The following is a 23,695-nucleotide window of genomic DNA, read 5'->3' on the forward strand; positions in this document are numbered from 1 at the left end:
AGGAACAATCCAAAATGCTGATCAGCAGATGAATTAGTGAGCCAAATGTTATATCCATACAATAGAATATTATTTAGCCATACAAAAGAATGACATTCTGATACTTAGTAGAAGGTGGGTGAACCTTAAAAACATTAAAGGAGCCAGACACAAAAGCCACATACTTTATGATTCCACCAATATGAAATGTCCAGAAAAGCAAATCCATAGAGACAGACTAATGATTTCCAGTGTTTGGAGAGAGAGGGTAATGAGAGGAAATGCTGATGAGTTTCTTTTTGAGAATTGTGCTGGAATTCAATAGTAATGACCATTGCCTAACTCTGTGAGCACAGGTGAGTAACACGGGGGCTTGGGTGCTGCCCCTGCATAGTCAAAAACTCTTCATGAAACTTTTGACTGTTTTTGACATGCAGATCTCCTGATAACATAAACACTCAGTTCATATGTATTTGCTATGTGTAGTATGTTGAAAAATCCTGGAGGACCACGTAGATCACTTCTGCTGTGATCCACAGCAGCGATGATGAGGTCACATGGCATTTTACAAGTATGTCACAACACTTGAGGTCACCGCAACAGCCACAGGTGATGGCACAAAATTTTTACACTACTGTACATGTGCCATGGTGGATTTTGTGCAAGTGTGGTGAAGACTTCATCTTCATGTTTGCTTACACATCTCGGTTGCAAATGGTGCCATGCACAGTCTGCAGGTGTTTGTGTTCATCAGTTATGGTGATTTATAGCCCTTTATATTAGATGTGTATATATTTTGGAAGGAAATAATAAAGACTATTATCTACGTATATTTAACCCATGCATGACATAACTCAATTTTTCAACATATCCAGGATAATGCACTGCCTCTTTTGAGTTTTTCCCAAATGTCCAAAGTCCTGAGGGCTGGCGGAGCAGCAGTGCTGGTAGAGCACCTGCCTAGGAAGCATGAGGTCCTGAGTTCAAACCCCACTACAGAAAAAAAAAAGTCTACTTGGGCCCATGAAATTAAAACCCAAGATGTCAATGGTCAACTATACCAAAACATTGAATTGTATACTGTAGAAGAATTGCCTTTATAGTTAATCAGTGTCCAGACTGCTTGAGACATACAGGCACTCAATTCACCTCTGCCCAGTGGGTGCGTGATACTCAGTTCCAGCCCCTGGAGGTGGGTCCTCATCTTCCCTGACACCCTCCTGCTGCTTACTTTCACAATGGCAGCTCCAGCCATCCAGAGCTCAATGCCAGAGCCATGGAACCTGCTAGAATCATTTTCTCAGCCCCCATCTAAACTATATTTGTAAATGAATAATTTTCAGTCTATGTCCCTAAGCCTTATCTTATTACAGTGCATTTATACAGTAATGTTAGTATTTAAACAAAACATGGCTTTAGAATTCATTGTTATTTTCCTAATAAATATTGGGACATAATTATAAGAATATATACTAGTAGTACTTAATATGGTATTTTGTATTAGTATAAACATACTTCACATATACTATTGAGGCATATCTATACTAAAAAATTATCGTTACCCAAAACTCAACTTCAACTAAGCATTATCCTGTCTTCTTGGGTGGTTTTGTTTGCTTGTTGTTTGACCCAGGTCTTGCTATGCTTCCCAGGCTGCTCTGGGTCTTGTGCTCTCAAGCGATCCTCAGGGGTAGCTGGTATTACAGGAATGGACCACCAGGCCCACATACCCTATATTTTCATTTGCTAACTTTGGTGACCCTGTTTCAACACATATTATATAGATCTATTTTTGTTTCTTTTTAGACATATTTTCTTAAAAATTGCTTACATGAAATTTATAAAAATTATATACAATATACTGATACTAGAAAATATTGTTTATCTGGCTTTGTTTTGGTTTGTTTTTATATGGTACTGGGGTTCTGAATCAGGCCCGTGCTTGCTAGGCAGGCACTTTACCACTTGTACATGCCCCCAGAACTTTTGCTTTAGTTATTTTGGGGATAGGGTCTTACTTTTGGCCAAGGCCTAACTGAACCACGGTCCTCCCATTTAAGCTTCCCATATAGCTGAGATGACAAGTGTGCACCATCATGCCCAGCTCTTGGTTGAGATGGAGTCTCACTAACTTTTTTCCTGGCTGGCCTCAAACTGTGATACTCCAATCTCTGTCTCCCAAGTAGCTAGGATTACAAGCACTGTCTGGGCTTGGGGCTTTTTTTTCTTTTTGTAGTATTGAGGTTTTGAATTTAGAGCCTCCAGCTTCCTACTAGGTAGATGGTCTGTCACTTGAGTCACATTCCAGGCCTTTTTTGCTTTAGTTACTTTTCATGTAGGGTCTTCCCTTTTTGCTGGGACCACATGCATGCCAGCTATGCCTGGATTATTGATTGAGAAGGAATTTCACTCTGAGAGTGGACTGGAGCTCAATGGCCGTTCTCTGCCTGAGTTGCAGGGATTACAGGTACTAGCCTGGGGATTTCGTTTTTATTATCTAAATCTGGAAACACCAAAATGGGACATATTTACACTAAAAATTACTTAAGCTAACATACTTACATAAAAATATTTTCAATATACTAAATCTGAAACACACTAATATTAAAAGACACATTGTTGTCTGAAATTCAAGTCTAACTGGCCGTGCCTAGCCTATATTGGGATACACTTGGACTAAACTATATTATAAATTCTAACATAGAAATTCAGGGCACATTTACAGTAACGACAAATTAGAGGTCGAGATCGGATTTGTGCATTTTGTCGGGCAGCCAAGCAGTCCAGGACACCCAGCAGACAGAGCCCACGCTGCTGTCCTATGGAGCTTTGAAGTGGGTCAACTCGTTGTCACTACAACAAAATCCCTGACTCCCCTTTGAGATAGGGTTTGTGTACAGCCCAGGCTGGCCTCAACCTCGCGAGCTTCCTGCCTCTGCCTCCCGAGTGCTGGTATTACAGGCGGGTACCACCTCGCCCGGCTTTACTGATAGATTTAAGGGCTAGGGGACCGCTGGTAAGTCGGGATGCACCTGCAGGCCTGACCCCCGTGTCCCTGCACAGGGAGGGCCAGGTGTGCAGACTGGCCACGGCCTTCGGTCAGCCCTGGCCTCAGGGCCTCGGAAACGGGAGTTTCCCAACCCGACCTGCCAAACAGTTCTCAACACGACGGGCCGGGAGCCGCTCCAGCTCCACAGCAGGAAAGGCTCAGGCCAAGTGCACCGCTCCACCGGCCTGTGATGGGACTGCAGCAGGCGGGATTCCGGCAGGACAATCCGGCATCTTAGCTAGCACTGCGTATCCACCGACGACGCCGCTGGGTAGGAAGAGGAGGAACCACCATCACCAAAAGCTCTTAAGCAGCCTCCTGACTAATGGGAGCGCGAGATAGGAACCATGTGGACACTGGCATTCTGGGAGTTGTAGTCCACCGGCTTGGCTCTAGATTTACCAGCTTTGGGCGTAGACTACAAATCCCAGAAGGCGGGCGAAAACTAATCCTATCGGTGTGCAGGAATGGACTTTGATGGAGACCGGCCCACAAGACTTATATCCGTGGGCGGTGAAACCAAAACCACAATGAGAGAGATGTAGTCAACTAAAATCCCAGGATACAAGGTAGGGCGGACGGACGGACCGAAAACGCTCGGTCAACGGATCCAGAGAGTCCGGAAAGCCTCAAAATGAGGCCCATAGCCGGATATGCCGTCTTACTACGCTTCCCAGATGGCACCGCGGTGCTAATAGCCCCGCTCTGCGCGACGCCGTTGATGGCTCTAGTCGTCGTGAAACCGTCTAGGCGCTATAGTCCGTGGTCAGAGTAATGTTGGTTCGGATCTCACCGTTTTGGCGGGCCCCGGAGCTGACGCGGCGACAGGAGTGCGGGTGGACATGGCGGGCAGGCGGAGCGGAGCCCGGATGTGCAGGTGAGCCCAGCGTGTTGCGTCCCACGGTGACAGATAACGCCTTCCTAGATTCCAGTGAAAACAAAAGTGACGGCGGGCAGGTTGGCATGGAGGTGCCATGTCCACGTCTGTGTGTGTCGCTGGGCTGCATTGCGAAGGCACGCACCATTCATCAGCTATCTTGTTCCTACATCATACCCAGAGCTTCTGTGCCTTTTTCAGTTAAATCTCTTCGGTAAAGGTTCTTACAACACCTTGGTTCTGTTGACAGTAATTTAAAATTCGATAACCCTGCTTGGGTCTGTTTTTTTTTTTCCCCTGTCGTTTATTATTTACTATTGTTCAATTTGGAGGGCCTTCCATTCTGACAACTAGAATCGTCAATTCTGACAATTCCGAAAGCAGAATGCAATTGGAAACAGCACCTTGGATTACCTTTTCTTATACACCTGTTCTGAGTCCCCAAGGTGAGGTGTCCATGTGATTGAGATGAGGCCTCCTTCCTGCTCCAGGTGAGGTGGTGTTTACACTTTTCACACTCTGCAAGACTATGTCACACACACCCCTTTCATTGGTCCCACCATGTTCTCCATGGTCTTGTTTGTAGATCTTTACGAAATTATCAGAAAACTTTTTATTTCGGAGAATTTTGAGCTAACACAAAAAGTAGGCAAAGGATAATAGCCTCCATGTACCCATAGAGTCATGCCCAGTTCTCTCAAGCTACTCTGCCATTTTTGTATCATTTAAAATAAGCCCCAAACTCTATACCATTTTATATACTTTATGTAATTCGAACAGAGCCATAATCCCATTACTAAAAAAAAAAAAAAAACTCAACAATAACTCCTTTATCTCATTGACTAGTTGATGTTTCAGTTGATAATATCTCACTTTCAATAGTTTGGTCTTTAAAAAAAAATCAACATAGTGAACGTCCACACTTTGTAAGTAATCGATAATTCTTTTTTACTATTTTATTCAGTTATAATTCACATACTGTACGATTCATCCATTTAAAATATGCAATTTAGGGTGTCTTAGTGTATTCACAACTTGTGTGTCCATCACTAAAATCAACTTTAGAAACTTCATCACCCCAGAAAGAAATGCTTCACCCTACTCATATCCCCAACCTCCAACTAATCTATGTTATGTGTCTGTGGGTTTGCCTATTCAGGATCCTTTCTATGAATGGAATTGTAGGACATGTGGTATTTTATGTCTTGCTTACTTTACTCACCATAAATGTTTTCCAGGTTTAATCATGTTGTAGTATGTACTTCATTCTTTTTTATTGCCAAATAGCATCCCATTGTGTATTCATTTATCAGTGGTTGGGCATTTATATTGTTTCTAATTTTTTAGCTCATAAGTAGTGCTTCTCTGAGTTAGAGGTGTGGGTCAAGTGGGAGAGTGGTTGCCTAGTAAACAAGAAGCCCTGAGCTCAAACCCCAGTATCGTCAATAATAATGATAATAATAATAATAATGCTTCTCTAAACATTATTTACTCCTTTATATTATGTGAATATTTTTTCCTTTCCCTTGGGTATATATCAAAGAGTAAAATTGCTAGGTCACATGGTAAGCTTATGTTTAACTTCCAAGGAACTGCCAGACTATTTTACATTTAACATTCCTACCAGCACTGAATGAGGTTGCAGTTTCCCACATCCTCACCAACAGTTGTCCTTACCATCATGGTCATCATCATAATCCTCACCTCATTGCCCAATTTCAGACTTTCTTGTGAAATTTTTCAGCAACACATACAAAGAGAATAATTAATGACCATCCATATTCTATTTTCTAAATCCAACAGTCATTAGTGTTTTGCTCTATTTGGATCAATTTTCTTTTGATTTGTCTTTTAAGTCCCTTTTAACCCACACAGAACCAACATGCCCAAATCATATGGACCTTATGTCTTCCACAAGGACTGGTTCATGAGGTTTTGTGGCATGGGCCTGGGGAGACATCTGCTCCGGAGCACCTCACTTTGCCTTTCCTGCTGAGCCCAGTGTCCTTGCCTTAACCATGATGAGGTGTTCCACTCAGGCTTCAACAAGATGATGTAGCACTTAGGGATGAAGATGCCACCCAGCAGCCCTGCAGTGGAGGCCAGGATGGAGAAGATCTCCACAGCCACAGTGGACTTGCCCCGAGCACTATGGTACAGGGGCAGGAAGGCTGTCCAGACGCTACAAAAGAGCAGCATGCTGAAAGTGAGGAACCTGGTCTCATTGAAGGCATCCGGCAGGCCCCTGGCCAGGAAGGCCACAGAGAAGGTACCTCCAGCCAGGAAGCCCAGGTAACCTAACATGCAGAAAAAGGCAACTCCAGAGCCTTCATGGCACTGGATGACAACCTGGCGTGGCTCAGAAGTCATGTCCCTCTCTGGGAAAGGTGGGGAGGTGCCCAGCCAGACCCCACAGAGAATAATCTGCATCAAGGAAGCAACGAAGACCACTGAGGGAGATGTGCCAGGTTCCAGGCACACCTGGAGTCTGTCCCTGGGCCTAGTGACCCTGAAGGCCAGTGCCACAGTGAGGGTCTTGGCCAGGATGGAGGAGACAGCCACAGTGAACACAATTGCAAAGGTGGTCTGACGGAGGAGGCAGGTTGTGGCAGTGGGTCTGCCAAGGAAGAGGAAGGAACAGAGGGCACAGAGGGCTAGGGAAGTCAGGAGCAAGTAGCTGAGAGCTCGGTTGTTGGCCCTGACCACAGGTGTATCACTGTGCTTTAAAAACACTCCAAGGACCAGCACAGCCAGGCCAGCCAGTGTGAGTGCCACTGAGGCCAGAGTGAGTCCCAGGGGCTCATCAAAGGCCAGGAAGGTCTCTGTCCTGGGCAGGCAGCGGTCTCTGGCATTGCTTGAATATTGTTCCTCAGGGCACAGAAGACATCTCTTCATGTCTGTGGGAGACACACAGACTTGGTATCTCAATATGAGTGTAAGTACACCAACCCTGTTGAGGGAGCTTCCCATGCACCAAGTGCTCTTGTGATTGTTTCACTCATTATTGTAGTTATGAATTATTGTTAATCATCAGGGTCAGGATAGGCAGCTCAGGAAAAAATGTACACTATATTCATATTTTATGTACAGTTTTTAATGATTTTTTTCCCTAAATAGCAGCAGTAACTGTTTTACTAGAAAATGTTTGGGGTTTGAGTTGTGTCCCCCAGTACCAGCCTGGTTTTGGAAATTAGTAAATTGGAGATGAAGTAGTTTTGGTTAAATGAGGTCATTACAGTGTACCCTAATCTAGCGTGACTGGGGTCCATACAAGAAGAAAGTAGGACACAGACATATGACATGAAAGAGCATAGCGAGAAGGCTACTGTCGGGCTGGTGAAGTGGCTCAAGTTGTAGAGTGCCTACCTAGCAAGCATGAAGCCCCGAGTTCAAACCCCAGTGCTGCCAGAGAGAGAGAGAATGAGAATATACTGCTGTCTGCAAGCCTGGGAGAAATACCTCAGAAGAAACCAGCCCTACCAGCATCTTGAACAACTCCAAAATGGTGAAAAAATAACCTCTGTTGCTTAAGACACCAGGCAGTGGTCTTTTATTACCACTCCACCACTAGGATGAATATCACAAAATAATATAGAGGGAAAATGAGACACATAAAAAAACACTCACCATGCAATTCTGCTTATAGGAGGTTAGAAAACAGAACCTATTGATGCCAGTAGAAGTAAGGACAGTGGTTATCTGGGGAGTAAGGAGGATGCAGTGACCAGGAGGGGTATAAGGGCCTTCTTGGGGCAGCTCATACTCTGCTTTTGATCAAGGTTTAGGAACCTGGGAGTGTTCACTAAGTGAGAATTCATCCAGGGGCACATTTATGATCCATGCACTTATACATTTGATATAGTTCATTAAAACATTTACCCCAAATAATTTGTAAGAGTAGTATCCTCACCTGCATGCCCACCCAAAGTCAACAGACAACTGGAGACTGTGTCGTGACTCACTGGATGGGAATTGAGAGGCTCCCAGCACCCTGATGGCCTGTTGGATCCCGGTTCCACGACCCTCACCTGTTTTGTCTGCAAACTGTCCCTTGGGGCAGGGGCTGCAATCAAAACAGCAGTGGGGGACTCCCTGCTTGGGGGTCTGACTGAACCCTGGAAGACAGCTTCTGCTGCAGACAGACTTGGGCACCTGAAAATGGTGAGCAGAGTGTCATGAGTGATTGTTCAGAGGTACAGACATAGGCATTGACCTGACTGAACCCACCTTGAAAAGAAGACCTTCATTCTTCCCACCCACAGATGAGGTGTCTTTCAGGAAACATCATTTCTATCACATCAAGAACAAACTAGATTGGTAACCCAAATGAACTGATGAATAAAACCTCCGGAGGGCTTTCACCTGCATAACCTGGCTGACCATGGCAGGCCTTTGCAAAACAATTGGTGCCTTTCCTGTCTCTTTGGGCTTCTACATCAAAAATTGTTGATGCTGGTGGAGGTGTAGCTTAGTGATACTGGCCTAGTCTAGAACCATAAAAAAATTCCCTAAGGCTGGGATATGGCTTAAGTGATGTGAGTGTTGCCTGGCGTAAGCAAGGTCCTGGGATCATCCCAGTTCCCCTCTCCCCACAAAAAAAGAATTGTAAGTGCTGCTGATCACAAACAGGCACACATACACTACACATGCACACAGGGCATGTACCCTTGCATTGCCTAGCCATTCCCGCCCCAATCTACACAGCCCCTGCAAGGGGATGGCTCTTCCTACCTTGTCACAGCTCCCACGTCCAGGCAAAGGTTATAGGGAGGGAAGTGGGGATGAGAAAGCCTTTGAGAGATGTATGGGATGCTGGATTTCCCTCTCACCTCAGAAGGGAACAGAAGGTCCTGCTCAACTGTTCACTAAAAGTGGTTCAAAAGGATCCTCTGGACACTATCTATCCCTTGGATTTGAAGAATCCACAAACAGGAGCTAGACTCACTTGGAAAGCTTTTAAGACCACATCAACTAAAGATGCCACTGAGAACCAAGTTAGGCAAGGTTATAGGAAGGTGCCACACATCCACTAATGGTGGTCAGAGAGCTGGGATGTTTCTCAGGACCAAGGGATACCTACATGCACCTATCTCAACCCAGCAGCTAAATTTGTTAATAAAATGAAATGCCTGTTCCACCCACTCCCCAGATGTTCCATAGGAACACGTTTGGGGAAGTATATTGCTATCTTTCCGGGTAAACCATTTGCCTCCTTACAAAACTAACCTGAATATGGACAGTGAAAGATACCTCAGAAGAAACTCATTATGCAGATTCTAATTCAACTTCTGTGGCTCTGATATTTTCATTTGTGTTGGTGAGTAAATGCCTCTCTGCCCTCAAAGAAGAGTCTCATATGGCTGAGGTATGCCTGGCCCAAATTAGAGCTACATCTAACTTCATGCATCAAATAGGGTCAGGGACCACTGGCCTCTTGGTACACCACGACAGATCATCCACGCAACCAGGCAACTCACCTGTACATCCTCCTTCAAGTGGACAGGCATTCTGTTACCTAAAGAGACTCGAGGATTGATAAAGCCTACGTGGACCAAGTGGAATAGGCCCTCAGGGGTCTTCTTCCCTTGGAAAATGTCAAATTTTCTAACCAAATCTCCATTGGCATCAAACATAATCTCACTCCCATCAGGAGTCTTGAAGTGCACCTTCCTGATGGAATGAAGAAGCTGGAGAAGAAAGAGTGACATTGTAGACAATGTCCACAACCCTTTGGCCACTAGGATGAACTTGTGCAACTCCAGGCAAGGTCAACTTACCTATTAGGTGTGGGAGACCAGGACACCTGAGATATTTGCAGGGGCTTGCAAACATGTTCTAATTTTCACTTCTTGTAAAATTGGAAGAAATTTTTAATAAAATAATATATCATAGATCCAGACTATGTTTATCTTTATAACAAGGCAGTTACCAAGTTAATTTTTTTTCAATGGAGGAAGGAACCTTAATGTCACAATGTGGTTGTGCATTGCCACCCTTAGTCCCTTTCCAACATACTCGGAGTGGAGTCCAAACCCTAGCAATACTTCCACAGACTGGCCCCAGCCCACCTAAATGTCCCAGTCTCTTAGCCAAGGCTCACACACTTGCTCAGATCCAGCCACATGCTTTTTTTCTGTATTGTTGCCTTGGCACACACTGCCCCTGCCATTTGAACCACCATTACTTTCTTCCTGTGATGAGAAGAATTTCATCTTCCATCCTAGCTCTCAGTTGCCTGCTCAGAGAACATTCCTGACCTAGTTCCACACCTCATCTACTCTGCATCTTCTTCACAGACACAAGTAGACATGGCCAAACTCAGTATTTTTTATAGACAAGATCTTGCTATGTAACCTAGGGTTGGCCTCAAACTCACAATCCTGCCTCAGCCGTTGGAGTGCAGGGATGACAGTAATGGATCACCTCACCCAGCCTCAGGTGTTTTTAATCTCCCACTATCAAAAAGACAACAATCATTATTGTCCATCTGCTTCACAGCCAGATGTAACTTCAGCTGGCACATAATGGAGACCCATTATCTGATGTTAATGAAAGCCTCCCCTCTCCTTGCTCCAGCCCTCTCTGGTTGCTTTCCCCTGAAATCCCCCCCTTCCAGCTCTGAGCCAGGTTTGCCTGCACCTTACATAAATATAGAAGATGCTCTTCTGCCTCTCTGTCTTACCACCCATCAGAAGCAATGAGTCAGGAACCCATGATTGTTGATAATTTAAAATCCAAACATTTAAAGACACTTAGGCTGCTCATATTGGACATTTCCCTAGCTTTGCCAAGGCCAATGTGCCCACCAACTTCAGGATTCTGTAGAATGGTCAGAGAAGAACCTACCCATGAACCTTCTGCTTAGGATGGCTATGAAGCTCAAAGGAGGTATCACCACTGGGCACATCATATGGGAAAGCCACAGGTGGGGCATGAAGTATATAGTAATCTGGCCTTATTTGTGGATTTAGTACACACCATTTTGACCAAGCACAGTCAAAAAATAAGTAAAAGAATCAAAAGATATTTCAAGAACAAAAAATTTAAATGCCTGCACTCAGTTGGTGCAGAGAAGCTCTCAGTCTCTTCTGCGTGCGTTATTGCCAGTTGTGTTTAAATTGTTTTGTGATCTGAGTATTTACCTGCCCTTAATTTTGTGAGAATGTGCCTCCCCAAAACCAAGTGGTGCACAAAAAAAGTAAGGTAAAAGTTTTGGTAACCCTTCCAAGCCTAAAAGGGCATGTAATGTGCCTTAAAAAGTGAAGTTTTTAGACTTGTTGAAAGGCAGCGTTATGAAAAAATAAATCATGTATTCATAAAAGCACTAAACTCTACAATTCCTGAGCAGTCATGGTTTTTCCTCAATGGCAATGTCCTTGCAACCATATACCCACAGATACTGAGGGTTTATTGTATTCAGGCATTAGGTGCGAGGTGTGATTAGCATCAAATTATGTGATTAGCAAGGGTGGGGAAGGACTACAGGTATATTATTAAAGTAAGTTTAGGTGATGTGTTTGTCCATAGCACTGAGATAGAGATGAGCAAGAAGACTACTTGGGCCTGAAGTGGAGAAAGTGGCCAGGAGCACAGCTAGACACAAACAAGAGCAGAAGGTCCTTCCAGTAAGGCATGGGGAGGTCTCACTCTGGAAAGCTTTAGTTGATGCATGACCTCTTCATATAAATAAACTAAAAGTGAGAAAGCCAGATGACAGGGTTTGGCATTCAGATAAAGTACAGGTTTCCCAATTAAATTTGAAAATCACAAAAGAACAATTTTGCTGGTTGCTGGTGGCTAATGCCTGTAATCCTAGCTACTCAGGAGGCAGAAATCAGAAGGATCATGATTCAAAGCCAGCCCCAGGCAAATAGTTCACAGACAATACTCAACACTGAAAAGGGCTGGTGGAGTGAGGCCCAGAGTTCAATCCCTAGTACCACCAAAAAAAAAGTTTATTAAAATACATGCCATGGGATATACTAAAAAGTTGATTTTTCTCTGAAATTCAACTCAAATCATGTATTCTAAGTTTTTGTTGGTTAGATAGGTCAACTAGAGAGAACTGAAGAAATCATTTTCTTATAGCTCCTCTTGGGTAGACAGTTTGGGGATTTGCTTATCCCTGGAGAGCATGATTAGACATCTACTGGTGTTGCTTCCACTGACAGATTTATGAAAACCCCTACCCTAGGTTTACCTGTTCTTGATGAAAATTAGGGTCCCCAGGTGTGCAGAGAACCCAAGAACCCTTCAGTTATATTTTGTGGGTTATAATGAGTCATAATAATAATTGAAAAACTAGAGCTGTAATAATAAGAAAATAGAATTAATTCAGTAATACTACATGCCAGCCTCTGTTCTTTTTTCTTTTTCTTTTTTTTTTTTTTTTGGCAGTACTAGAGTTTGAACTCAGGGCCTCAGACTTGGTAGGCAGGCACTGTACCACTTGAGCTACAACCCCAGCTCCAAGCTCTGTTCTAAGTGCTTTATATATTACCTTGTTAATCCTATAATAATCCAATGATTAGAATTAATATTCCCTGTTTTGCAGATGAAGTACCTGCATTACAAAGATGCAAGAATGGCAGCTACTGAAGTAGGTCAGCCTCACTCAAGGAGGGTGAGTAGAGATCCAGCTGGTCTACCAGGGGATCTTCCATCCCCAAGACCTTTAAATGTATAGACACCATTGCCTTATACCCCTGGCAACTGACTGGTTTTTGTCCTCATTTGTAATGAATTTATAATGAATGTACTGAGTTTATGGAAGTAGAATTTACAAATAAAATTCAGGAGGTTTGATTAAAATTGAATTTCAGATAAAAGAATAAGTATTTGCTGGACTTGGTGGCTTAGAGTATAATCCTAGTACAAAAGGATGACAAATTCCAGGTCAGCCTGGACTATGTAGTGAGACCCTTTCTCAACCCCCCAACACCACCACCAAAACAATTACTCTTTTTAGTAGAAACATACCCTATGTAATACTTGTGATACCCTTATTCTAAAAGGTATTTGCTGTTTATCTGAAATTCACATGTACAGTACACATCTATTAAAACCATTCATTGTCTATCAAAACCAAATTTAGGACACACTTAAAAAAAACTCTTCCTGTTTATACAAAATTTGAGTTCCAGTAGGCATCCTTTATCTACTAAATTGCACAACCCCACAGGGACATGACTTATCTAAGGTCACACAGCTAGCTTGAATTTAGGACTCCTCATCCAATGCTCCTGCTAAGATGCCTCCCAGCTGAAAGCATGAGGCATCCTCACCAAAGGACATAGTCTCAGCTCCACCTCTATAGCTTAGACAAAGTGAGTGTCCTATTGTTCACCCATCCCTGAATCACCTACTTAACACATTTCTCTCTCACCTGCCAGGGCTGGAAGTGCTTAGGGTCTGCACACATCCCATCCCTGTGCTCACAGGCTACCAGGTCATGCAGGGCATGGGCGATGCTGTAGGCAGCTGTATAGGCAACATTAGCTTCATTCACTTCCCGAAAAGGGAGCTCGTGGCCTCTCAGGGTCTCATTCCCTGAGCAGAACTGGACACCCTCTGCCACTATGCTGTTCTTACTGGGCCATGTGCACCTGAAGGTGGCCTCCCAAAACCCCTTTATAAACATGTCTTCTGGGGTCCGACTAGGGTGCAGGCGAGCAAGGAACTCAGAGAATCCGAACACCTTATTTCTGCGAAGGTGAAGGCCAAATGAGCCCTGCAAGACCTGGGAGATGCCCGGCACCATCAGGGCAATCACCATGTGCAGTACATCCTTGCTGACCCAGAACTGGCTCACAACATGGAGGCCCAGCAAGCCCTGCAGGATGAGCTGGACATTTGAGTTACTCAGAAATACCAGAACAACTGTGGCGGTACAGCTCTGCATCTTCTGGACAATGGCTGCTATCTTCTCTGGGGATTTCTGAGAAGGGACTTGGAAGTTGAACTCAATGCAGACACCAGCCTGGCTCAGCTCCTGTTTGACCAGCAAGCTGGCCTGCTGCCCAAAGTCATCATCCTGGGCCAGGATGCCCACCCAGGACCATCCAAAGTGGAGCACCAGCTGAGTCACTGCATGGGAGATTGTGAGGTCACTGGCCACAGTCCGAAGGAAGAATGGAAACTGAGTCTTGTCACTGAGGATTGGTAGTGTGGATGCATAACTGATCTGCCAGGGAAGGGTCAAGATAATAGGAGATGGGTGAGAGCCAGGACTCAGATACAGGTGGATTATCAGATTTAAACACAGCACAGCAGACATAGGGAGAACAAAGCAAGTGGCCAATTCACCTTAGTTGCCTTGGATGGATTTCCCAGTTTTTTTGCTGAAAGTCTCACATCCCAAGTGCATCTGTGGTCCTTGACAAACAAGGCTGCTGATCACTGTAGCTGGAGCCGAGCCAGAACGCAGTCATAACTCAAGAACCATGAGAGGCTGCTATCAGACCACCCAGCCCGAGTCTAACTGGGAACTAGTGATTGTTAGGAGCTGGTTGGGAAGGGAGCCCCAAGATATGGACCTCTAACCATCTCACAGCCAATGACAATAGTCTGAGTAATGAGGTGTCGGCTCTCCATGGAACTGAGGTAGGGTAGATCAGGGAAGATGAAGCATGGGAAATAGGGGCCAGGAATTAAAAGATAAATATATCAATGAATACTTTGATTTAAAGCACAGAGGCACTACTTTCTTAGCTTTAAGCTGCACATCCCTTCAGTAAGCCTTAATATGTAGTTTAGGGGGAAAAAAGTCAGGCATGGTGGCACAAACTTGCAATTGTAATTGCTCAGGAGGCTGAGATCAAGAGGACCATCATTTCAGGACAGTTTGGACCAAAAAAGGTTGGGGAGATCCCATCTCAACCAAATAAAATAGCATGGTGGCACAAAGCTGTCATCCCACCTATAGGATGTATAAATAGGAGGATCACTGTCCAGGCTGGCCTGGACATAAATGTGAGACCCTATTTGAAAAATACCTAAGGCAAAAAGGGCTGGAGGCATAGCTCAAGCAGTAGACACCTGCCTAGCAAGCACTAGGCCCTGAGTTCAAATGTCAGTATTGCCAGAATAAAATTTGAAAAGCAGCTTTCTCCTCTCTACTTGCCCAAATGATTACTACACTCTGGGAACTGAGCAAGACTATCTTAAAGACACATCCTAGAAAAAAAAATTTGGTAAAATTACTCCTTAGATCACAGAAGTGTTTATAAGCAAGAAAAACTTATCTTAAGAAAGGCCACCTGTGTTAAAGGAGCATCTTATGAACCCCATCCTTTGTTTAAAGGAATGCTCAAGGAAAACAAATCTATGTCAAAGTGGCCCAAATTTAGTAAGCTGATCAGACAATATATCTAGACATAATTAATAATGTCAAAACCATGTAACAGCAAGAATGTGTGAATGTACCAGGTATCGAGGACAAAGAGGAGCAGTTATCCAAAAGCAAACTTAAACCAAACATCCAACCTGCTTTTTTCATCATAAGTACCCCTGATGTTAGAGAACTCTGTACACCTCTTCTCAGGTTTGCCTACACCCACAGTGTACACTATTCTTTCCTTTGGTTTGCTTTACTAATAAATTTTCTTGGTCTCCACCTCAATGTACCCTAAAATTCTTTTTTTTTTTTGCAACAATGTTCCAACCTGGTGCCTAAGGAACAGATAGAGTCTTAGAGACCACCCTAGAGCCTCATTGATTCAGGAAACACAATCATCCAGTGTCATTTTTTTTTTTCTTGGCAGCACTGGGGATTGAACTCAGTGCTTCACACTTCCTAGGCAGGCATTCTACCACTTAAGTCATGCCCTCAGCCCTTTTTGTTCTGGTTATTTTGAAGATAGGATCTAGGTTTGTTTTTTTTTGTTTTTTTTTTTTTTTTTGCCGAGGCCATCCTGGACCACAATTCTCCTATTTTATGCTTCCCACTGTGCCTGGGATGACAGGTGTGTGCCACCACACCCAGCTTTTGTCTGTTGAGATGGGGTCTCATTAACCTTTTTGCCCAGGTTGGCCTCGAACCAGTGTCAGCCTCACAAGTAGCTAGAATTACAGGCATGAGCTACCAGTACCTGGCCTGATGTCACTTTTTAAAATACTGATGTTTGAACCAGCATCACCACCCTCCAGTTCTCTCATTCACCAGTTAGATAAATTTTTTCCATGTGTGCCTTCCCTTGTCTAAAAAGAGTTTTCACAAGAGTTCTTGGCAAGATGCTGTGAGAGTTGTGGAGTGCACCAAAATGCTGTGTGCCCCTTGCTGGCTCAGTCCAAACACAGCTCCCATGCCTCCTGAATAAGCCTGAATCTTTCCTGCTCAACTCTCAGCCTCCCTCATTTGCTGCCTCATAGCATTTTCTTTTTCTTTTCTTCCAGGCTGGTTCTGACTCTGGTTTGCACAGAGCTGGTAAGGTTATTCTTCATTGGTGACGACAGCCATTTGGGACAAGCTGTTGTTATCTAGCCATTTTGTGATCCTTGTGGTGTCTCATATGCCAGGTAATCTTGTGTGCCAATTTTCACTGGTTTGTTGATTTGTCAAGGAAGAGAATGCCATATCCCGGAAGACAGAGGAGCCCTTTGAGCTATGTGGCAGTGTTCTGTGTCTGTGTTTGCTTTTGGCTTGGGTGCAGAATAGAGCCACTGGGTCTCTGAATGCAAAACCTTCTTCTACCACTAGAGGGTAGTAATTAAATAGGTTTTGTGAAGATTTTGTTTCTTCCTGTAAAGGAACTCAAATTTAGTTGGCTCATACATAGAGATAAGGCTGACTCAATTCATACAGGTAGGACTGCCAAATTTTGCAAATAAAAATGCAGAATACCCAGCTACATTTGAATGTCAGATAAGCAATAAATTCTGTTTTAGTATAAGTTTATCCCAAGAGACATGCTTAACTATTATTCATTAACAACAAAAAATATTTTAGTGTAAATATGGAGCCAAAATTATAATTAAAATCTCAACTTAACTGAGGATCCAGTATTTCATCTGGAAGTCCTAAAACATGTAAACCCAGAGCTTCTGGGGTTGTGTTCAAGGAATGAAGTTTCTGAGTAACATAAATTATACCATGTAATTTGGTCCCTAAGAACTGACTTCAAGAAGACAGTAGTCACTTTTTATGGCATTCATTAATGTTGTTTTATTATAGATGTAAAAACATTGTTTAGAAGATAGTGAGTAAAAAAGAATGAAGACATTTTAAAAGTCATTGGTCCACAATCCTTTAAATAAAATACTAGGTGCCAGATATGTTTGAGAATTCAGAAATTTATGTATTTTAGAAAGAATACCTGATCTAGGTCACAAATGTGTAATTAAGCATATCAACATTTGCCACTAACTGTGGCAAATAAAGACTTTCTTTTTTTTGCATACTGGAGGTTGAACCAAGGGCCTCATGCATGCTAGGCAAGCACTTTACAACTTGAGCCATGCCCCCAGTCCAAATAAAGAATTTTATTAGCTTTAGAAATTTATTTTTGGTGGTACTGGGGGGTTAAGAAATTATATTTTAATCACTTAAATGTGCTTGAATTTGGAAGGAAAAAAAAGCTCTCCTTATAGACACTTCCAGCTCAGAGGCACTTTAGTAAGAATCCACCCTGAGGTGGTCAAAGCAAGTAATTTGGGTTTAAAATACACATAACTGTGGTGTGCTTATTTACAGAAGTTTTATAAAAGCCAGCTTTCCCATTTGTTTGCTCATTTGTTCATTTGTTTTTGAGAGGTGGGTCTCCATAAGTTGTCTAGGATGGCGTCCAACTCACTAGCATCCTGCCTCAACCTCCCAGGTAACTGGGATCCCAGACCAGTTACCATACCCAGTCCAGCTGTTCTGTTTATTAGGATAGAATTGGATCAAGTGATAGTACAACTGAGCCCACATCTGAAGTGTCTCACCTCGGAGTAAATCCCACCACATAATAAGTCCAACAAGGAGGAGCACGAGCTGGGCTTCCTCTGGAACAACAGCCCCCACAAAGCCCTTTCAGGAAACAGGCATCAAACCAGTTCTGAGTTACAGGGTCCCAGCTTCATAGGTAGGAAGCACCTTCTGGCAGAAAGCCCTTTCTGGCCAGAAAACAGAAAAATTGAGGCATTCAAGGAGAGAGGAAGTCTCTCAAATTTAGAGGTTTCACAGTCAAACCAAGTGGACTTAAATCCTAATCTCCATACAATGCTGATGGGCATGTAAAGGGGTGAAAGGGCTGTTGCCAGTGGAATCTGAGATGTTTCCTGAAGGCTCATTGGTTAAAGGTCTTAGATGTCAGCTGAGGGACTTTGGGAAAGTGTTTGGACCCTGAGGACTCTGACCTAATCAACTGATTAATCCTGTGATGGATTCATAATATGATAAACTATCACTATTGAAAAGTGGTAGAAAGTAGGAAGAGGACCTAGTTACAGTAAGTAGTACATGGGGACCATGCCTGGAAAGATGTGCCTTGTCCCCTGACACTTCTTCTGTCTCTGCTTCCTGGTCACCATGAGGTGAGCCACTCTGTGTACCACACCCTTCTGCCATGATGGTGTCCCTGACCATGGCCTAGAAACTTCAGAGCCAGTCAGCATGGAGTGAACTGCTGAAATAGTGAGCCAAAATAAGTCTTTTCTCCTTTAAGTTGTTCCTCTCAGGTTTCTTGACAGCAACCTGAAGAACTAACTAACACAGTGGCTTTGGAAAACATTTTGCCCATTCACCAAATGGTTAAATAGAGTTGCCTTTGGCCCAGCAATTCTATCCCTATACCCAAGAGAATTGAAAATATATAAACACATAAAAACCTAATCATGAATGCTCATAGAAACTGCATCCACAAGAGCTAAAGCATGGAAACTGCTCAACTGAGCATGGTGGCACATCTCTGTAACCCAGCTACTAGGGATGCAGAATTTGGGACAATCATGTTTCAAGACTAACTCGGGCAAAAATATTATTTGAGACCCCATCTCAAACAACACTCAGGCATGGTGTTGTGTATATGTAATCTCAGTTACTTGGGAGGCATAGATAGGAGGATCACAGTCCAAGACTGGGGAAAACACGAGACTCTATTTGAAAAATAAATAAAAGCAAAAAGGGTGAGAGCTTGACAAGAGGTATAGCACCTGCCTAGCAAGCATGAGGACCTAAGTTCAAAACCCCAGTACTTCCAAAAATTAAAAAAAAAATCTCAAACTTCCATGAACTGTTAAATGGATAAACAAAATGTGGACTATGCTACAAAGGAGTGAACCACTGGTACACCCTACAGCAAGGATGAACTTGAAGACATGCTCAGTGAAAGAAGCCAGTGCAAAAGATCATGTATTGTATGCTCTTATTTATAGGATAAGTCCAGTAAAGGCAAATCTAAAGAGACAGAAAGTAGATTCATGGTGGCCTTGTGGTAGCGGTCATGGGATGTGGTTACCTAATGGGTCTGGAATTTGATTGCACAGTGATAAAAATGTTCTCAAATTGATTGTGGGCATGATTGCATGGCTTTGATCATTCTAAAAGCAACTGAATTATTCACCTTAAGTGGGTGAATTGCATTTTAGGAAAATTATATCTCAATTTACCTGTTAAAAATGAGCTAAAAGAAAGATGCCAGCTGGATATGGCAGCCATTGTGGGGATGACATTGAGGACCTGGATTTAGGGAACACCTGTGGGTTAAAGGTGAAGCTGATGCATTAGCCCAGTTGACTGGATTCAAATCCCAGCTACAACACCCCATTGAGTGAGCTTGTATCCCCCTCATTTGATTGTTCTCTATCCCTCAGGGTAGATCACTGCCCATCAGGGCAGTGAGACTGTAGGTTCTCTTAGTATAAGACTATTATGAGCCATATCAGATGTGGAGAACATTGGCAGGGAATCTGGTCCCACAGTGGAACTACACAGTACAGTCCCAATCACCATCATGATAGTGAAGGGACAATGCTTTGGAAGGACTCACCTGGGGAAATTTGTAAAGCCCAAGAAGCCTGGCCATGGAGACAGACAGGACTGACCGTGTGTCCCCCACCAGGGCAGCCTGGGGTGGGCCAGACCCACACGTATAGTTTAGGATGGGCTCCTCCTGCCCCGTGAGAAACCCCATTGTCTCATGGAGGGCTCCATGCACCGAGTCCCCAGAGTTGCGGATGGAGAAGCCCAGTGTCAGGTTGGGCAACAGATGGATATTCCTGTTGATCTCCTCGATGGAAAAGACAAAACTCTGGGCCACCTGGTAGCCCCACAAGGAAACACTGAAGAAAAGAAATATCATGTTTGTCACTTATGATGGGTGCAGATGGAGAAGGAATGAAGACAGCTAGTGACACCTAGGTGTACAGAGGACTGGTAACATATGTCCACACAAGTACTTGTATATAAATGTGTATAACCAAAAGAGCCAAAAGTGGGGCTGGAGTTGTAACTCAAGTAATGGAGAATCTACCTAGCAAACACAAAGCCCTGAGTTCAAACTCCTGTACTGCCAATACAAAAAAGTCAAAAGTGGGTCAGAGGACTGAGGAGATATTGGTCAAAGGGAACAAGGTTTCAATTAAACAGGAGGGAAACGTTTCAAGATCTATTGCACAGCACGGCAATGATAATTAATATTTCAAACCTGCTAAAAGTAAATTTTAAATGTTCACATCAGCAAAAAATATTAAGTATGTGAACTGATGGATATGTTGATTACTTAGACATAATCATTCCATAATGTACTCCATATATATATATATATATATATATATATATATATATATATATACAATCATTACTTATAATTGTTCATCAGTTTAAAAACTTGTCAATATCAAGTGATGGTGAGAGTGAATTTCTGGTGATAATACAAAACGGTTGCAGTTATTTTGGAAAACAATTAGCAATATTTTTGTTTGTTGTTTGATATAGTGTCTCATTGTGTAGTCCAAACTGGTCTCAAACTCATGATATTCCTGCCTCAACCTCCTGTGTCCTGGGATAGCAGGCATGCAACACCATCTTTAATTAGGTTATTAAAAATATTTTTAGTTAAGCTATTCATAGATTTTTTTTAAGAAGAATAGACAAGCCAGGTGCCCGCAGCTTATGCCTGTAATCCTAGCTACTCAGGAGGCAGAAATCAGTAAGATTACAGTTGAAAACCAACCCAGGCAAATAGTTCCCAAGACCCCATCTCGAAAAATTCTCAACACAAAAAAAAAGTACTGGCAGAGTGGCTCAAGTGGTAGAGTGTCTGCCTAGCAAGAATGAGACCCTGAGTTCAAACCCCAGTACCACCAAATAACAAAACAAAATGAAAAAGAATACACAAAAGGAGTATGTTGGGAACTCCTGTCTGGAGAGACAGGTTGGGAAACATACTGCAGAAACTGGCAAAGGGAATATAGGTAGAGAGCTGATGATTCATGAAGAGATTTACTCATTTCATATTTTTTTCATTCAAAAAACACACCTACCTAGGCCTTATTCCTTTCATCAGGGGCAGACCAGAGAAAGAAGAATTCCTGCCTGACCTGGGAAGTCCACACAGCACAGCAAATAAAACACAGGCAGCCCACATTTCAATCTTGTGGAAACAAGATCGCAAAGACAGAGGGAAATGTTAAGAAAGGACGACAACTGACACACAAGATTCAGACAGGACAACCATGGACATCCAGCTGGAATGCTGAGAATCAGCCACTGTCTGAGACTTCAGGGGCCCTCATCAAGGTGCCCAAAGCATTCAGGGATACCCACCCTACCCAGAATTTACCTTGAATGGGCCAGCCCAGCAGGCGGAGCTGTGAAATCCAACAGAGTGGCATGATCGAAGCGAAAGATGGAGAAGCTGCCCCCAAGGATCACATCTCCAGGGCGGTCAAAGCGGGGACTCTTCCTGGGCAACCTCCAGCCTGTTGGTCCAAACTGAACAGCCCCAGAGAGAGAGGCCAGGAGGATGGGGAACAGGACACACAGCGACATGCCTGCCAGAAGTCTGGACAGTCAGGCATATGATAGCCGTTGTGTGGGGCCATGCCTAGCAGAAGCAAGGGCTTTTATCTGGGAGTTCACCAAGGACAGGGGGCTAATGCCACACCAAGATCTCTGGGCTTGCAGGCCATGGGGAGAACAGGGGTCCTGAGCTGGGGTTGGGTGGCAAGTAAATCCCAGGGCTATTAAAAGTTTTACTTCCTTCTCCCATGGCTTCCTCACCTGCCTAAAGCCAGGGTCAGAGCTCTGGGTGTCTTCTGCAGACTTCAGGGAGGAATTCTGGGTCCTGACTGCATCCTGAGGGACCTGCAAGACCAGGAGCAGCTGTGATCAGGTCACTGTTTTGGAGAAAGTCCCCAGGAGAATATACAAGAAGTAGAGCCTCTGACACCTCATGCCTCTCCTGATAGCATCTGGAAATAGGGACATCCCCAGAGCTAAAGGCAGCCCAGGGCTATCAAGACGAGGGTTTCAGGAGGGACAGGACATACTCAGTTACAGCGGACAGCCCATGCCCAGCTGGAGCATCTTTGTGGTCAGGGAGGCTGGGCTGTGACCAATTCTCAGGCACAGAGCAGGAATGTTAATCCTAATAATACCATGAAAGGTGGCTGCAGCTATCTGTGAAAGAAGGAAGATGATCAACATTCTTGACCTCAAGGACACACAAAATAAAACCACAGTTGAGGTAGACACCTATTCACACTCACTAATATAGCTATACTCTTTTTTTAAACAGGAAAATAAGTGTTGGTGAGGATGTGAAGGAATTGAAACCTTTGCACAATGCTAGTGGGAATGTAAGATGATGCAGCCATTTTGGAAAATTGGCTCATCCAGGCATGGTGTTGTTACCTCCTCCAATCACTGGGTCTGTGGGTCAGAAAGTTCTTGGTCTAATGACAGAAAGAATTCAAGGACATATATTAAGGATGTAGTCCTTTAAAAATATGAGCTAAAAGAAAGATGTCAGCTGGATATGGCAGCCATTGTGGGGATGACATTGAGGACCTGGATTTAGGGAACACCTGTGGGGTAAACTTAAGCAGTTAATTAATGCAAAGTAAAGTGAAAATAAAGCAAAAGTGCACTCTTCAGATGGGAGAGTGGACAGGCTCCAGACAGATCACTGCACTGGGGGGTTCCAAGACCTCAAGCTTTTATGGGGTCCATGGACCTGGGAGTGGTCAGTCTTGGAAAACTGGAGTATGTGTCATTAACATCCAGAGACTGGTTATGTATCATCATCTCCTCCCATATGTTGGGTGGGAAAGTACTTGCCCTTGGATAGTCAGTCCAGGGCTGTCACTATCCATGGCTGTGATGGCTTTGTCTCAGCAAGATCCTGCTGTATGTCATTAGTCATTCCGTTAATGCCAGGAGGCAAAAATATGATTCTCATCAACATCCAAGCAATTATTCTCAACTATTAGGCTTCCTAACTCCCTGTCTAACTCATGTATCAGTTGTGCATACATACCTGTAATCCCAGTGCTAGGGAGACAAAGGCAGGAGGATTTACAATTTCAAGGCCACTTCTGACTACATAGTGAGATCTTGTCTCAAAAAAACTAAAAGATGTGTTGCAGATTGTTTCAGATACTACATGACATACCAATCCCATTTCTCAGTACACACTTTGCTAATCAGAATTTTCATCACTGTGACAAATACCTAACAAAACTAACAAAGGAGGAAGGATTTTTTGGCTCACAGTTTCAGGAGTTTTAGTCCATGGTTGGCCGGGCTCCGTTGTTGTGGGCCTGTGGTAAGGAACATCATGGCAACAAGAGTGTGTTGTGAAGCAAAA

The 23,695-nt window shown here is 43.6% G+C and overlaps 2 protein-coding genes across 2 annotated transcripts in view; one reads left to right on the top strand and one right to left on the bottom strand.

The window, feature by feature from the left end:
- The window catches only part of LOC141410430 (uncharacterized), a 589,957-nt gene that overhangs the window by 540,507 nt on the left and 25,755 nt on the right, over positions 1-23,695 (top strand). The window lies entirely within an intron of this gene.
- Positions 5,808-22,099, bottom strand: LOC109701260 (vomeronasal type-2 receptor 26-like). Its single transcript, XM_020186736.2, has 6 exons — positions 21,668-22,099; positions 19,874-20,165; positions 13,291-14,088; positions 9,383-9,592; positions 7,934-8,057; positions 5,808-6,802 (listed from the first exon to the last, which is right to left on the bottom strand). The coding sequence occupies exons 1-6, from the start codon at positions 21,874-21,876 to the stop codon at positions 5,808-5,810; spliced, it is 2,628 nt and encodes an 875-aa protein (XP_020042325.2). The 5' UTR covers positions 21,877-22,099.

Source organism: Castor canadensis, chromosome 16 (assembly GCF_047511655.1).
Source record: "Castor canadensis chromosome 16, mCasCan1.hap1v2, whole genome shotgun sequence".
Lineage (NCBI taxonomy): Eukaryota > Metazoa > Chordata > Mammalia > Rodentia > Castoridae > Castor > Castor canadensis.

Coding starts and splice junctions, on each gene's coding strand:
- LOC109701260 (XM_020186736.2), bottom strand. CDS start 21,876: ATGTCGCTGTGTGTCCTGTTCCCCATCCTCCTGGCCTCTCTCTCTGGG. Junction 20,166..21,667: donor GCTGGGCTGGCCCATTCAAG/GTAAATTCTGGG, acceptor TCTTTTCTTCAG/TGTTTCCTTGTGGGGCTACC. Junction 8,058..9,382: donor ACTTGAAGGAGGATGTACAG/GTGAGTTGCCTG, acceptor CACCATTTTCAG/GTGCCCAAGTCTGTCTGCAG.